The sequence below is a fragment of the Malaya genurostris genome, chromosome 3 (genome assembly GCF_030247185.1).
Source record: "Malaya genurostris strain Urasoe2022 chromosome 3, Malgen_1.1, whole genome shotgun sequence".
Taxonomy (NCBI): Eukaryota; Metazoa; Arthropoda; class Insecta; order Diptera; family Culicidae; genus Malaya; species Malaya genurostris.
In genome coordinates, this window is record NC_080572.1 from 216,135,783 (window position 1) to 216,153,449 (window position 17,667).

General features: G+C 36.3%; 3 protein-coding genes across 3 annotated transcripts; 1 reads left to right on the forward strand and 2 right to left on the reverse strand.

Moving 5' to 3' along the window:
* Positions 1 to 783: 783 nt before the first annotated feature.
* LOC131434200 (cubilin-like) lies at positions 784 to 3,857 on the reverse strand. Its single transcript, XM_058600854.1, has 6 exons — positions 3,839 to 3,857; positions 2,573 to 2,731; positions 2,400 to 2,487; positions 1,854 to 2,334; positions 1,616 to 1,799; positions 784 to 905 (listed from the first exon to the last, which is right to left on the reverse strand). Exons 1-6 carry the CDS (start codon positions 3,855 to 3,857, stop codon positions 784 to 786), a joined length of 1,053 nt encoding a protein of 350 aa, XP_058456837.1.
* Positions 3,858 to 11,359: 7,502 nt separating this feature from the next.
* On the reverse strand, positions 11,360 to 12,315 carry LOC131436258 (uncharacterized). The gene is made up of 2 exons (XM_058604880.1): positions 12,227 to 12,315; positions 11,360 to 12,169 (listed from the first exon to the last, which is right to left on the reverse strand). The coding sequence occupies exon 2, from the start codon at positions 12,102 to 12,104 to the stop codon at positions 11,412 to 11,414; it is 693 nt and encodes a 230-aa protein (XP_058460863.1). The 5' UTR covers positions 12,105 to 12,169; positions 12,227 to 12,315; the 3' UTR covers positions 11,360 to 11,411.
* Positions 12,316 to 13,134: 819 nt separating this feature from the next.
* Positions 13,135 to 14,321, forward strand: LOC131435782 (splicing factor C9orf78). Its single transcript, XM_058603977.1, has 4 exons — positions 13,135 to 13,365; positions 13,426 to 13,540; positions 13,600 to 13,754; positions 13,806 to 14,321. The coding sequence occupies exons 1-4, from the start codon at positions 13,259 to 13,261 to the stop codon at positions 14,290 to 14,292; spliced, it is 864 nt and encodes a 287-aa protein (XP_058459960.1). The 5' UTR covers positions 13,135 to 13,258; the 3' UTR covers positions 14,293 to 14,321.
* The last annotated feature ends 3,346 nt before the right edge of the window (positions 14,322 to 17,667 follow it).

Genomic DNA, 17,667 nt, shown 5'->3' on the forward strand with positions numbered 1-17,667 from the left:
GCGATGCGAAACTTGACAGATCGCACGGAGTCGCGCGGCAGAGCTCCGTCCACTCAAGCTCAGCAGAAAAATGACAAGTATGTCAGAGTGAACTCGATGCGTTGCGAAGCGACTACTGGCCGATCGCACTCTGACATACATGTCATTTTTCTGCTGAACTTGAATGAACGGAGCCAGGCCCGTACCCAGGATTTCGTTTCGGGAGGGGCCCAAAAATTAAAAAAAAATGTTACTGAAGATTGCTTATGTACCTAATTTTGGATGTTCCTTTTACGGGTGTTTTTAAGAAACACTTTAAACTTTTCCACTGGAACTGTTGTATTACATTTCTTTTCGTTTAATGTCTTGTTATTTCTGTAGCACATGACATCACTATAGATGTCACCGTAACGTCTTTTCATGAAAGACACTCGGCCAACCTGCCCATTCGGTCTACCAGGACTGGTCTCCCCTACGCAAAAAGTCACTGGCGAGGGCTGTTGAAGCAGAATGGTCAACTTTCATAAAAAGACTGTCATACCAAGACATTGCTTTAGATCTGCACGTTCTGCCCAGCTAAGACACGGCCGTCTCGACTAACTTCTGCTGAATTTCTGGTTAGTTGGGATGTTTCTATGAATGTAAAGACTTTGTATGATGCGCAAAACGAGCTTTTGTTATTTGTATAAAATTATTTCTATAACATTTTCTAAAAAACAGGCTACAAATAATTTATTTCTTGTTGTACAATGTGTAATGACTTGAACAAAAATCCATAGGATTTAATTTACTTCTTTGTTTCCTCTACTTTCCAGATGAGATAGCACACGAGTTCTGGGAATACTCCAATCTAAAACCACGGTTAGCAACGTCACCAGCATCGTCTGCATCTGTGATGTAGTACAGGATGAAAGGCTGTGTGCCACCTGAATTTGAAAGAGAAACATAACTTAAATAATGTCATTTTCAAATAATTTTGAATAAAATGAACAATAAATTGGATTATATTTTTTCAAGTACTAATCTAGAGTTGTTGCTTGTGTTTAGTCAACTTTTCATGGGTACAATAGTTTGGTTCATTATTTTAATGCTGCGGACATCTTGAATTTTTATCATCAAAACAAATTTATATCGTACTTAATGTACTACGTAGAAACTAAACCAACTAATATGTATTTAGTGACGGCTGTGAAACTGAGTTCAAACAAATAGTTAGACAGAAGTTATACCGTTTTCGTGTATTAATCAGGGCAGCCCGAAAGCTGACCCAGAGTCACCCAAACAACGTTTGATATGTTTGTTTCAGCAACCTGAGGTCGCTCTAGATCGGATTCCAATCGCTTAGTTTCGCTCTGAAAATTTTCTCGGGTGGCACCACGCATCCATGCGAGTTTGTTTATTTCTTTCTTTTTTTTATGAGTTGTTGTTTAGGGCGCGTACCACCTGTTCTCTTTACTCGGAATCAGAGTCGCCCGCGTGTAGGTTCAAAAACGAAAACGGTATTAGTTTTCTTATTAGTCCTAAACCTCTAAATGCTTGAGCACGTTTTTGGAATATTTGTTACGAAATATTAGTTCCAACGTTTCTTGTTATGCTCAATCAAGGCTTGAATGCAACGCCATTAAATAATACTTACTTGTCAAAGAATCTAAACCCAAACCACAAAAGCGATCATTTGCGATGCCAGATGGATTGGGTATTATTAGATAATCAGTAGTGCAAGCTGTTCCCTGATCTCCTACAGCTCCCGTTCCAAGTAATGCAGGAACCACCGCCGTAGCGTCGCCTGTCATGGTGAATGCATCAGGATCAGTGCTTGGCTAGAAAGAATGTGGAAATAAGGTGAACGTTTCCATAGGTTCTAATTATTCTACCAAGGAATATGTGATTGAACATTGTCCGGCAGCGGGCTGAATACAGATAGCGTAGTTAGAGTATGCTAATTGTCGAGTTCCAATCAAACCCAAAGCGTTCAGAGCTGGATTCGCTCCACTTCCATAGTTTAAACTTGCCACTTCTCCACTAGATGCCATGTAATATTGCAAGCATCCCGTTGGAGCCTGATACTGACTGGTACACGATATCATACTAATTTGAATATTCCACACTCGATTAAACGAAGTAGAAGATGTCATGGACACCACAATTGATATTGAGCCACCAGATATCGAAACGTACACATGTTGACCACTGTTCTCGCCACAAATGACAGGCACAGGCGAGTTACCACCGGTTATTTGTATATTATCCACCACACAAGCTCCAGTAGCATCCGGTTGAGATAACGAGAACGTGGTAAAATCGATCCTCAGTTGACAAATTGTACTATCTGGCGGTACTACGGTGATCGAACATCTACAGTTATGTAATAAAATTATTCTTAAGGGAGATTCCAACCATTAAAGTCAAATAATATTTACGTTCCACCACCATTATACGGCGAAGGGTATCCTGAATTTTGGAAATATGTTACATTTTGTGTGGCGGAACCACCACATCTTTTTATATCTAAAAAAAAGTAAAAGGCTCAAATAAACAAATAAATGCGCGGCTTGGCACTCCAAACACATTACTATGACTATGGTTTACTTACAAATGCAACATACCGCCTGAGCCGTATATGAGTTACAGCGGCCAATGGCTAAGCCTCCATTATCAGCACATTCTCCACGTATTTGACATATTCCGGATAACCCGTTAGTTCCGATGCAGGCAACATTGGCAATACGGCCAAGAGTATATAGCGGAAAAACTAGAACATAACTTCACTATCAAGCTCATGATCACCATACACTAAGGTCTCTTTTTACACGGGGGTTACGTACCGTGTTGAAAAAATCCTTGTAAAAGAAAACCGTGTTAATTGCGGAAACCGTGCAAAATAAAAACCGCGTGGAAAATTTGACGTAATAATTCCAAAAACCGTAGATTGATTATTTGTTTGTTTTGTTTTGGATAAAATGTACCTTTTGATAATTTGAAGGGGAAAAATAGCTTATTTTTTAACTCCCAAATTTATACAAGGTGCACATAACTGTGAACATGTAACTGTTGTTTCACAATAAAAACGGAAATCTAAAAAACAGCCAGAGGTTACGAGAAGGGTCTAGTGATACCTGATAAATTGGATGATAAGTTAAAATTAGAACACTTAGAAAACGCGTTGTACGACAAGCAAAATAATCTTCTGTATAATGCATTCAGTTTAAAAAAACGATAATACTTTCAAATTAGAACGTTGAACTAAAGAAGTGCTAGTAATACCACCAATAAACACTTTCACTACAAATCAAGCTTGAGAATCAATTCTTTTCAATTTCGAAGGTGCGATGTGTAGTAAACACTAACGATCTTAACAGTCCTTTTCAACTAAACTGAGTGGGAAGACATGGGTATTGGATGAAGATCTATGCACGCAGAGACAGAATTAATGGGGGAGGATTCATAGATATGAATATAAATCAAATTAGAAAAGGTATTACTATGTGTAACGCTCGTATTTTTTTTTTTGCGAAAAACAGTACATTTGGCGTAAAAATCAAGGAAATACAGTACATCGATTTTGAAAATACAGTACATTTTACAGTACGCTTTTTTTCTGAAAATAGTGAATAAAAAACAAAAGCAAATAAATTTGATCAGCATCTTACGAGGAAAACAGATTGAAAAAATGACATGCGAATACAACTATGTAATGAAAACCGCGAAAAAACCACCGCAAAGATGGGACTCGAACCCGTAGCAAGCCAAATACGGGTAAATCGTTTTGCCTATTAAACTATCCTGCATGTGAGACACACATACAAACAGCCTAACTGAACATAAGAACTGAGCACGTTCAGCTGTGCTCGGCCCCTACGGCGTTCATTTGTAGTCATTTCTCAATAACAATCCCTCCGCAAGGTGTTTCAGCCCTCAATTTGTCCGTTTTTTGTATGTTTCTCATGCAGGATAGCTTAATTGGCAAAACGATTTAGGAGGATAGGAACTATTTTCGGGTTCGAGTACCGTCTCTGTGGTAGCTTTTTCGCGGTTTTCATCACACAGTTGTATTCGCATATCATGTAAAACTTACTCAATACAGCTCTACGACTTAACAAGACTAAACAAATCGTTCAAAGCAAGTTCATAAACTCAATTATTTTTTATTTCCTTTTTGGGGTATTTTAAAATTTGTCAAAAACTGAAAATGTGCGAAAGTAATAATAACATTTTTTGAAAAGCGGATGTTTTTGATAATGATTTTGCTTTAGAGTATATTTTCATTTTGGTTGAGACATTTTTCTTTTTTTTTAATCATCAAAGTTTCGCTTGATTGTTGTGACGCGTTCTGAACAAGATTTATTAATGAAAAAATTTGTGTGTGTTGTTGTTGTATTCTCATTCACATTTGCTACGTGTTGTTACTGTTCTTGTACTGCCACAGATCGAAATTAGATGCGTTGAAGATTTAAAATTCTGTATTATATTTTAGTGTGAAAAATACATTACATTTCAGTGTAAAAATACAGTACAAATTAAAATACAGTAGATTTGAGGGTAGAAAACAATACACAGTATTTGAGTCGAAAATACAGTACGGATACGAGCGTTAACTATGTGTCATGCTGAAGCAACTCATTTCATCGGCGTAAATCATAATACTACTAGAGCTATATCATTCAAATTGGTATGAAATACTGTACTGCTCGACATGATGAAGAGTTGAAGTAAATTTGACTAGTTGTTCATTGCTCCGAAATTCTCGATGATATCAATGACGATGCTTACATCATACACCACAACTGAACGGAAGAGACGTTGTCGTGTAATTTACGACAGGGGTTCAAGATCTGAAGAATGATTAATCATTTTATGGAACGACAGTCAATACTCCGGTGAATTTTGAATGAATGATTTTAGTTAAATTTCAAACTTTAAATTAACTCTCAAAATCGTTTTCTTACAGACAACCTGTTCCCTTTTTTTATTTTTTTCTCAAAAAATCACAAATGACAGTTCTTTTTAAACTCTCATGAGAAACCGTGTTAATTCCGGAATCCGTGTAAAAAAGCCGTGTATAAAAAACCGTGCGAAAAAAAACGTGTGAAAAGAGACCTTAGTGTACCACAATGTTCATACCTCTGCTCTGCCGATTACTAGAATTTGTATAACTGAGTTCATCCTCCCAGTACGTAGAACATGAAGAACTATTAATCAGTAAAACCAAAACTAAGAAATACCCGAACATCAGCATTTTTTTCTGCGGTCAACAACCTTATACTACTAATCCACTTACATAGAACATCAACGACCGACTGATTCGATAAATTTTGAAGTTCCGATGTTGAGAATTATTCCAGGCCGTAAAGCTAGAACATGCTAATTGAGGGACGGCGACATGATAATAGTTGAAGCATTAGTAGGTCGATAGTAGTCACGCATTTTAAAATGATGTGCTCATATTAAACATATTTCGAAAATAAGAACTTTGAATGAAATCAATTATATGATTAGAAATGGATTCGATGAAAGTTTTCAATTTACAAAAATTAATGATTCACACATTGTTCTGGCGTCTTTAGTTTTTTTGACTAACCATGCCATTCACGTATCGATCTATCACCCGAACTCGCTAAACGATTAACTGTTAGAAACTTTTCCCGATCTTGAGCTGATTCCAACTGCGGTCTCGAAATCTATCACCTCACATTTTTTGTCACCTAAGATTGGAAAATTTAACAGCTATACAAGCTGGATCCGGTGTGCTTCGCTACACTCGTTGGAACGAAATGAAGAACATAAACTCGTGATGCAATGTGAATGTATCTTAAAACAATCGAACCATTATGAACTCTAACTGATTTAAGTTAGGCCAACAGAATACAATGATGTAAGAAAGGTTAAAATTTCAGTTTCGTATGCCAAAATCTTCTTTCATTCTAATTTCGTCTTGTAGGGATACAGTTTCAATAAATATGTTAAAATCACTTCGCCTGTGTACGAAGTCTTAAGAAGCAGAAAAAAAATTTATGGAATTTATTTTACTAATGCGAAATTCAGGATAAAATTCCCCCAGATCGTATTCCGCGAATTTATTCATAATTCAATCAATTGTTCTAGAAAGTTATTGATGACTTTAAGTTATCACCATAAACAATACACAATATTACAAACAATGACGGTTTGAATAACTACGATCCAGACGGTCAGTCAATGTCTGTCATAATTAGTTTAATGTTTCCATTATCGAAACGTTTCGAATGGCAAGATGCTCCGTGGCGTTGCCGTGGTGTGAGAAAGTCTCCATAAGAATTGTTTAAGGGAGACCGAGGCTGGTTGGCCAATTGGCTTTCCTTTCTTGCGCAATGGCGACATCTATAGTATAGATGATGGAATATTAGGTCACTCATGTACCGACGTAATTTCAGATAGTTTTGTGTTATCGTTAGTGCAGGAGTTTGTTCTTTTTTCGGCGTTTTTTTTCCATAAATACGTTTATTTCATAGGCAATATACATAAGTTTTTCTTCTTCGTGACATCCACAATACATAGTACTTTAAACCAAATACATTTCGAATATCATATTATTATGTTGGTATTCATTAGTTTATCTAAACACTGTTTCTATCAAGCGATTTGCTATTATAAATTACATTAAATAAAATACATTTAATTTGTACATGATCTTATAACTATTTAAGTTTGTTTGTATCAGTGCATCACTTTTATTCATATAATAAAGCTGGCTATTGGTTGAACTCATAGAAGAGAAAGTGGTCTAACATAAAACAAAATTTAAATTGGAACTCCAAACTTAATGAAATGATAAAGAAGTTTCATGTATGTAAGGTCACGACAAGCAAATATGTCGCGAGCTGGGATATTGGATAGTCTACTTCAAGTACTCAAGGAATTTATTAGTTGAGATCTGACATCACGATACTCCACGCATGTCCAAACGACGTGATCAATATCGCGATAATCTTCGCCACAAGCACAATGATTAGTCTCGGAAAGTCCAATTCGAAGGATATGTGCATCTAACGTGTAGTTATTGGACATGAGTCTGGACATCACACGAATGAAGTCCCTGTGCACATCCAGTCCGCTGAACCATGCCTTTGTCGATATTTTAGGAATAATTGAGTGCATCCACCGACCCAGATCATCTTTATTCCAAGAAGCTGTGGCAAGTGTTCTTTAGCGAGACGCGCTATAGAATTCGTTAAAAGCAATAGGTCTCTCGTAAATTTCACCCTCAATAGCACCACATTTGGCTAAAATATCGACTTTTTCATTGCTTGGAATGGAGCAATGAGCCGGGACCCAAACTATTGTGATTTGATAATTATTAATTTTTTTTTCGGCGCTGGTGAGTAAATTTCACTTTTTGTAAAGTAATACGTGTTACGCGGATCAATATTCATCCGATTTCCAAGAACGTTGAACCATTGGAAAGTGTGTTCAAAACTTTACAAAATGGCATATCGGTTTTCAGTATAACCTTACTCACATTTTTGTTAATCGCGATTGTTCTCGAAAACATTCATTGGGGTAGGTTGACCGAGTTTTAAGCGGAGTTGGTTGGCCGAATTGTAATTTCAGCCTAGAGCACACAGTAAAAAATTATGAAATTTACAGGTGACGCAAATCCACATATAAATCAAGTCATAAGAACGCAATACGTAAAATGAATGAGTTTTACAAGAATGATTTGAATATGTGTCAAACATATTATGCTGCTATCATTTCGGTTTAATGAAATAGAGCCATTTTTCATGATTTTTTAAACAAAATTTCTACTTGTCTATCATCAAAAGGCGCAGAAAGGTGCAGATAAGATTACTCACATATTAAACTACTTCAACATACTATGCTATGTTTGAGAAAGTTGTGTAGTTTTTAATGATAAAAAACTTTGTAGAACAAGAAAAACACAGATAAATGGAAAATATATGTGTTTTCGCATAAAAACTGGTTTTAGCACACCCTTTTCATAAAATACAGTATATCATGAATTACACTCAAGTAACGGGAATAGTACCTTCAGCAAATTTGTTTGAAATAATTTTCGGCATAATTTTGTCGAAGTTACTTAGCCTCTATGTTGGCCCTGAGCAAAACTAATATATTTATCTCACTTTTAGAGGGATTAATCACAAAAATGAAATTTGCCAAAATATGGCGAGTAACTTTGCTGAAGATACTGTACCTCGAAAGCCACGTTTTTAATGAGTTATCAATTAAGAACGTCAAATTGGGCTTTTGAACCACTGTGCAGTCGCGGAATTTTACATGTTTCAGTCAGGCCTTATGCACGCGCGCTCTTTATTTTGCGCCGAGACAAATTAATTCTCATTCTCATAAGACAACCACGCGCATGCGACGTACTTTTGCTGCTCTCAAGAGAACTCTTTGTCACATTTACGTACCGCACCAGAAACTGATGCACGCTTCGCTTTATAGTCTCATCGCATTCTGCCAAGAGCGAGGCTCAAGCGCTCTCGTCGCATGAGATAGCGCGGCGCGCTCGTTTCATGCGATCTACGAGCGGTTTGTACGTTATTTTCATCCTCTTCATCTCTTCCTTTAAGCGGCCCTTACACGTGACAATATTATTGTCAATCCAAAGTATTGTCAATACCGTCAATCCAATTGACTTGGTAATTTGAGTCCGCATTTTTCGAACAAATCAAGCGTTTGAAGCTTCAAATATTGCAACTGAACATTGAAACATTGAGAGAAGAGTTCATTGCACATATTTGGCAGTCTCTTCTCTGGAGAGAAAGTATTGTCGGATTGATGAGCAGTTTTGATTTTTTGACAATAATTTCGTCAATCCAATGAAGTTTCCATTACACGATCAAAAGTATTGTCAATACTCCTTGTATTGACAATAATATTGTCTCGTGTAAGGGCAGCTTTAGGATAGGACACAAGTCGCACGAACCGCTCTAGGCACGAAAAAGTAATTATAACAGCAGCTTTTACTGTGGCTCACATAGCACACAAGCTGCGCTCATAAAAAATCTCGTGCGCTGTCTCGTGAGACCAAAGCGCACGAGTCGCGCGCAGAAGAAAATGCGATGCTCTGAAATTTCAAGCAGTACATCCCGTTTCTATGTGTTCGCTACGCGTCTCGTACACGCTTTTGGTTTGCTCTTTTAGTCGGCGCTCACGCTCACAGGATATATATGCGACACACACATATTCGGTGCGCTCTCGCTGTCGCATTTGTGCACGCATGAGCATTCGGAAGGCCTGGTTTCAGTACTCAATAGCATGCAGCGTTGCCAGGTTGCCAGATTTATCTGGTAAATGCTTAACAAACAAGATATTTTGCCAGAAACTAACAACATCTTTTGCCAGATTTTACAAATTTTACCAGATTTTACAAATTTTACCAGATTTTACAAATTTTACCAGATTTTACAAATTTTACCGGATTTTGTCAGATCTCACCAGAGCTTTACCCAACTAACCAAAAGTTCGGATAAAAGGGACTGATTTGGCTTAAGCAGCTCTCAAAGGTAATCAATAGCATTCTAAGCAGCCCATTTTTTAAGTAATTATCCACACTTGAGAGTTCGCGCGACGCAGCGGAACGAACTTCTAAGCTGCTTCTAGAATACATTGTTCAGCTTCTATGCAGCGAAAAAGTTCACGTGGAACTTGTTCTGTACTTTTAAGTTGCTAAAAGTACCACGTGCACTCTTAAGCAGCGAGAAAGTTCACGCGGAACTTGTTCTGTACTTCGAACTGTCAAAAATTGCCACGTGTTTTCTTAAGCAGCTAGAAAGTTCACGCGGAACTTGATCTGTACTTTCAAGTTCTCAAAAGTTCCGTGTGTACTTTTAAGCAGCAAGAAAGTGGACTTTTTAAGTAATTGTGGAACTTCTGGTTGCTTGGGTACGCTTTTGGCCTCTAGACGATAGTGGTGAGACCTGTTATTTGCTGACGAAAAATGAAGCACGGTCAAAATTTTCTTGTAAATAGTTACAAATCCAGGGGAAAGGAGTTTTTTACGTACCTACATAATACAAAATTACCTTTTTTCACAATTAAACGTTGATGCATTTGATATTTTTTTCACAAATTTTCTTAAACTCGGCCAACCAATCCCGGTCCTGGGGTTGGTTGGCCGATTTTTTCTCCGCATTTGATTGTTAACAACTATTTCTCTGATTTTTATTCAGGTATGAAAAAAAATACATATGTGCTCAAAAGGTGTATCTTCATAACGGAACAAATCGTTTATTAAAAAGTCTAACCCCAAAGAGTGCAGAAATTCCGAAAGCAAAACTCAGCCAACTAGCCCCGGTCTCCCCAAATGCTGCTTTTAAACGGGTCGGGTTCGGATTTATAAGTTTGAGTGTAGAGATTGAGCCACATGTAATTTTGAACCAGCAAGCAATCAGTAGTTTCACCGGTATCCATTTTCTTAAGTACGGAACAAGTTCCGCGTGAGCTTTCTCACTGCTTGATACCACGTGGAACCTTCAGCGATTCGATAGTTCAGAAAACATTGTGAGCGAACTTCTTCGCTGCGTAAATGCTGAGCAATGTATTCCATGAGCTGCTTAGAAATTATCTCAATTGCGTAGGGTTAACTTTCAAATTTAGGTAATTATTTAAAATGGGCTGCCAAGAAAGCTATTCATATATTTTTCAAGCCGCTTAAGTCAAATCATTTAATTTTATCCGTTGCTTTAAACCTAATTTTATGCCCTCGGCATCTTATAGCTTAACGCAATGTGCCTTACAATATGTTATTAAATTTAAAAAAACCTAATTTTTATCTTTTGGTTGCTTTAAACCTGACCTTTTTGAAGGAATTTCAATTTACTTCGCCATGTCAGATGAGCTATAATATGCAGACTAATTTGAACTCTCATATTTTTCCATTTTTTTGTGCATATCACCATAAATCAAATAAATATTATAAATGTTTATTTGATTTATATCACCCTGTATCTACAGAACCGGAAGTCGGATCGGGATGATCGGCCTGCAATAGCAGGCTATCGGATCATAAAACCTTTCATTTGAATCTAAGTTTGTGGAAATCGGTTCAGCTATCCCCGAGACCAGTGAGTGTTGTCGAGCAGAATCGAATGGTATATGACATTCGGCCACGAATAAAAATCAGTTTTCACAGTGATTGCATAGCCTTTCTATGTGAAGAGGCAAAACGAACATTGTTTCAAAAATCCGTTTAAAGAACACTCTATTTTAGAAATCCTTATTGCAGATCTACGGGAAAACAAAATATAATTTTGGAAATCCGCCTAAAATAAAGAGAAATTCCGCATACATACTGCGATTTGCCTTATGTCTAATAACATGCTTTGCAAGGAATTAGCAATACTTTAAAAGTTAAAATAATAAATCTAGAATATTTAATAATGATTACTTTTTTATTATAATATATATAGTACAAGATTTCAGTATCAAGATTTTCCCAGCAACACATTGAGTTGCTCTTTTCTCACATTACGAATGTGATCAGCGATCAATTTCTTAGGATTATTCTTGAATTTCTTTGATTTCAAAATTTGATTCATTTTCTTGCAACGATTTAGAAAATCTACTCGGTTTTTCTTCATTTGAGATGCCTTAATTTGGCGTTTTGTTTTGGGGGCAGCCTTTTTATCGTACTTTGGAACCCCGGTCTTGATAGAGTCCGCAACTTTTAACTTAAACAATGAATCCAGCGCAGGTAGAGCATCTAACAACGGACGCATATCGCCAGTTACGACGGTTTTTTCGCGCTTTTTTCTTTCTTTGTCATCTTTAAAAGCCTTCTGCGTCAGCTCGATCTTTTTAAGAACTTCATCTTTACGGAATCGTTTCTTGTTCTTTTTATTTAACCATCCAATAACCTGTTTCCGTAGTTTCTTAGTTTTGACCAATTTGTCTTCTTCAACAGCATTGCTTACTAGCGATTCCGGATCAACAGAAGCTGGGATCTTAGAAGCCTTCGTTTTCTTTGGCGAGATTTTAAAAATTTTAGGCTCTGGTCCATTCAACTGTACCGGTACTGAACGATATATAGGAAATGGTCCGGATTCAATTTTCGGTTCCGAATTTTTCACTGCATTAGATTTTGGTTTTACCGATAGCTTTTTATTGAGTTTACCCATCGATACAAACTTATTTGAGTAGGACTTTTCAAAACGAGTTTTACAATGTTAAGTAGTATTCGTACCTAAAACGTTAAATAGTTACAGATTGCCGTAAAATTTCAGAAATCACGTATACTTACTGTTAAACATCCATGCACGAGACAACGCATTGAGGCTAGCTAAATGTAAACAGTGATTCTACTATTCTAGTATGATTTTACAATAGGACGTAATTATTAATGTAAACCTTGACAAACTATTACCGGGCTTCTTTTTCAGTGAGCAAAAAAAGGTCTAACCACCTATCGTATAGAGGCCAAAATCGTACAGATCTGATGAGATCTGACAAAATCTGGAAAAATTTGTAAAATCTGGTAAAAATTGTAAAATCTGGCAAAAGACCTGGTTAGTTAGAGTGTCTAGATAAATTAGAAAACCTGGCAACGCTGGGTATGCCATCTGCGTTACTTTAGTCAGAGTCCCTGTTATAATAAGAGTCGCGTAAACAGATTCAATCCAAAAGCGCATCTTACACAAGGATCAGTGATGTCATTATTACCCATTTCATTTAAGGAATGTGTAAGAGCAGTAATGATGAATTCTTCATACAAATTGGACTGTTATTACTTAGTAATAATTAAAAATGAAATTCAAAATTCACTTGTAACGACCCCTAAAAAGAATGAATGGATTATTCAATGGAGCACCAAGTGAGAAAGTAAGTAAACCTTACTTGATTGGAACGGCCAGAAATGAACTCAAGAATTTCATATCAATTTTTCTCTTCCCTACTTCTGTGTACGGGATTTGATGCGGACTCGCCATCATTTCGATCTCTCTGATGGTATGGTTTTTACATAAATGAAGTAGCTGGTATCCAAAAAACAAAACCAAAAAAACATACGGATGTCACTTAAAGTCAGTGACACTTTCATCAGGCATCGTATCAATCAATACGCTAGGGTTCTACCCAATTTTGGGTAAAACACCCTTTAGTGCCACTGAGTAGCCACAATTAAGCGTGTATCCTAGGTTCGAACTATTTTTCTTTACGTGACTCTTATATGTAATGACTTTAATATTATTGTTTTCATTCTCAGACACAATCTACGAATTAATCAAGTGTTATTTACTTTCGTAATTATTTAACATTTTGTGGTCCTTGTTGAACTATGTCTGAAGATGAAAAAGTGGAGTTCAAACCAAAAGTTCGGAAAAATATTCGTCGAAGACAAAAATCGGATTCGGATGATGGCGACGCAATCAATGAAGTTATTCTGTATATTGTTTTAGACAAGAAGTAGCTTCATATCTTTATAGATCCTTAACTACATTACAGTTCCAAGTTAGAAGAAACAAAGGAAAAGCAAAAATTACGTGGCAAACCGAATGGAGTAAACGTTCTAACACTAGCGGCGGGTAAAAAAATTTCAATCGAGGAGGAAGTCACTAATGTAAAATGTTATTACCTTCATTTTGAACTTGAATTATACGCTCATTATTACCACTACAGAAAGATCCTTTCAATGTAAAATCCGGAGGAATGGTCAATATGCAAGCATTGAAAGCTGGTAAAATTAAAACAGTAGAAGATCCCTACGACACAGGAATAGGAACTCAGTTCTCAGCTGAAACTAATAAACGCGACGAGGACGAAGAAATGATGAAGTACTGCATTTGTACATGATCAAAACAATCAATTTTTTCCTCAACTTTTAGGTATATAGAGGATCAGCTTAGCAAGAAAAAAGGCATTTCAACAGAGTCTACCGGAGAAATTGAAATCGACTCGGTTTCCAAGTATCTGAGCCCAGAAGAAGCTGCACTTCTCTCGTTGCCCGCCCACTTGAGTCATACATCTTCTCAGCGATCAGAGGAAATGTTATCAAATCAAATGCTTAGTGGCATCCCGGAAGTTGATCTAGGAATTGAAGCAAAAATTAAGAATATTGAAGCAACTGAAGATGCAAAACTTAAATTTCTTCTAGAACAACAACGCAAAAAGGATCTTCCATCTCATTTTGTACCGTCCAACATGGCAGTTAATTTCATGCAACATAATCGATTCAAGATCGATCAACCGGTTCAACAGAAAAGACGATATCCAGAAGAACGAGGGCACTACTCAAGTGATGAGAAAGCCCCAAAGAAGGCCACGGATGATTATCATTTTGACAAATTTAAGAAACAATATAGAAGACATTGAAGTATTCAATAAAAAAATAATTTCATGAATTTCGTTTTACTATTTTCTGGTGCAACATCATTTTTATTTTTATGAATGGTTATATCAACACGGATTACTAAGCCTACAATAAATTCTTTTATGTGTTCCGTTGTATACTTCAAAACATTAAGCTTGAAGATATCCTGCTGGAAGGTTATTTTTTTCAATTTTTCATTTCAAATTGATAACTCATGAATTTTGCATATAGAACTAAACAGTTCTTAATTTTAGAAGGCGTATCTTCTGATTTATCAAATTTTGCTACTTAATGCAGCATATGGAGATGAATTACCAGGAAAAAGCCAGCACTAATTCCACCTATATTGAGCTGCGCGTACTATTTACTATCGGTAAACCCGTTGTGGTATGTAAAAGTTTTTTTTTACTAGTTGATTTGATAATATTTGAAAATGAATTGTCTCAATAAATTATGGGATTACGTTGATAATGTGTTTAACTTTTTTAGTGATGTTTGAGGACAACCATTCATTTTGCTCAACGTTATTTAGAAAAATTACTTCTCAGCTACTTGAAACCGATTATTGGTAGTCATCTAGGTTATTTTTTATTGTGTTGGTTATTTTCACCCGATATTAAGGACCAGCAGGCCAGAAGCAAGTAAATATCGTAACAAAACATGGGTTCGATTTTGTATTGCGTTGGAGGATGAGAAGTAGGCACAATACTGTATTTAGTTTTGGCAATATGTGTTAAATCTATATCCTGCATGAAATCCGCATGGACGTATACAAATCAGTACATTAAATACAGTCTAGATGACAGACTGGATGTTTTGATGGGGTAACGTGGCACCATCATGACATATGCGAGTACTGTACCAACTAAAATAATATTCAAAGCGACCGTTAAAATGATTAAAGAATCCAATTTTAGTGTCCAGTCTGTAAGTCTGTGTTTTAACCTCGAGGTCATTTGCCTCTTTGGGCCACGTGAGGCACTTCCTGACGTGAAAGACATCGACTAACCCATCACGCAATACCCGTCCCCTACAATGAAATATATTGGTACAATGATTCTCATAAATTTCTACAGGGTTATTAGGCACAAAACAATTTGGAAAGCTTAACTGCTGTCTATTCAAACTGATCTTGTTAGAATCGGTTCATACATTTATTTCTGTATCATTTCCGGATAAAAAAATATTTACTTTTGTTCAGTCGTAACGTAAAATTTTATAATACCTGTTGGTGTAATTATGCCTTAATCAAAAATATCAATTATGCCTTTATCAAAATATGGGATTCTTCGTGGAATATGCATTTGACTCTTGAACTTGAAATTTAAACATTCAAACATAGAAAAAAATAATGAAAATTAATATTAATTTATGATCATATAACCTCCGTTGGAAATGGGTATCTGAAACTAAGATGACCAATGTTGGTCAGTCGTCAACGAAACAAGAACAGTACAAATTTTCAGGAATTCTCCTTTTGCGTTATGAAGGTTATCTAGCTATTCGTATTTAACAATTTCGGAATTGGATGTTGGATCCAAATAAACCCATAAGCAGTCATGATTATTTTTTTATTGATAAGAATGATTATTGTGCTTATTGTTGTATAATTTAACCTAACCGGGTTTAAAATAATGATACAATAATTTTGTCAATTTTTCCGAAACTTTCGGCCTTTGCTGAAGGTTATTTTCAAGGAAAACTGGGAGTTTTATGGTGTTACATTAACAAAAACATGAAGCGTTGAACAAGTTTTACAATGTGAAACTTACTAAAGTCTTTCGTTTATAGACAAAATGTCTAACGATACGTTGCCTGATCAATTTTGGAACATGCTCAAACATACTACAAATAAAAATGCTTATTTAAATATATTATGAACAAAAAACAGTTTGAAAAACTCCTGCTATTGACTTCGTAATACATATTTTGTTTGAAATAATTACGTTCAGTGTCACAATCACACCCGGATTGGCGGTTCAATGTCGTGTGTGTTGGTTATGCAATGATTCTATACGCTAAGAATCGACTACAAAGTCTGTTGGAACAGAAAGGTCAAATTCCACAAAATGAAAGTAATGTAAAGACTTTGATTTGTCATAATTTCGACTATTCTGATCTAAAGCTTTCATAATGGTTAAATCGCTTTAATAGTATACAATAGCAGGCGCGTACCCAGAAAAAAAATCGGGAGGTTTTTATAATATAGGGGAGACCGGAACTAAATCAGACACTTTTTAAAAATTGAAAAAATAACATCATTGAAACTGACATCAAGACATCTCTACTGCGTCATCTTCAAACGCGTTTACAAAGTCAATCCATCAATAAAAATAATAGCAGGTTTATAAGATATTTTAGCTTTCCGGTTTAACCACGTCCCCTGTATCCCCTAGCAATTTCTTGAGTTTCGGGGCGGTTTGAACCCCTGAAACAGAAGCCCAGCCCCCCAGCCCCACCTATGAGCGCCTGAACAATACTAGTTATCAAACTACACCATTACTACTTACTTTAGTACTCAGATGAAAACTTCCGTGACGCCAAATTCTTTCCAGAGTAGCAAGCATGCATACCAATCCCAACAAAAATGAACTAGTAACAATACAAACTTTATAACCGTTTCATGGATCAAATTGCAGCGCGTAACACTGCCCACTTGTACGCGGCGGGCAGGTTTCCCCCCCAGACGGTTGGCTATGTCTGCCCGCCATTTTTGCCGGAATTCTGGCAAAAGTCTGGCAGCAATGCAACAACCGTTTCCGGCAGAGAATTTCGCCTAGCGGTTATTAACGGTTCTTTTCTGTCGGATTCTTGCCATACAAGATTGGCAGAACCGTTTTGAATCGGTTCTACATTTTAAGCGTCTTGGTTTTAATTTTTTCAATAAAAGATACATATGAAAGGCAATAAGTTTATTATTGCCCTTCATATATACTAATCATGGAAAATGTTATTGCCAATAACATTGCTTTCTCACTACCAAACATACCCATATTTCAATCTCATTTACCTCGTCTCAAGATTCGTTTTTTATACGTACATGCGGGATTGACGAATATCAAATGTAGTCGAATAAAAAAAAAGAAAAAAGAAATAGATAGGAAATACACAAGACACGTACGGCGACTTAATGACGCAATTTCGCCTGGACAATTTTGACAGCAGCCGGAATGCAGTCAACCTTCTGACAGTTGCCAGAATTACTCACAAGCGGGTGGCACCGAGTGAGTGAGATCAATGATAAACGATATGAGAAAAAGTGAAATGAATTGTAAATTCGCTTTCTTCTTCTTTTTCGATTTTGCCCGTTTTCTTGTTGATTTTTTTTAACATCATAATTTGTTGGTGATATATAATATGTAAATTTAGAACTTCAA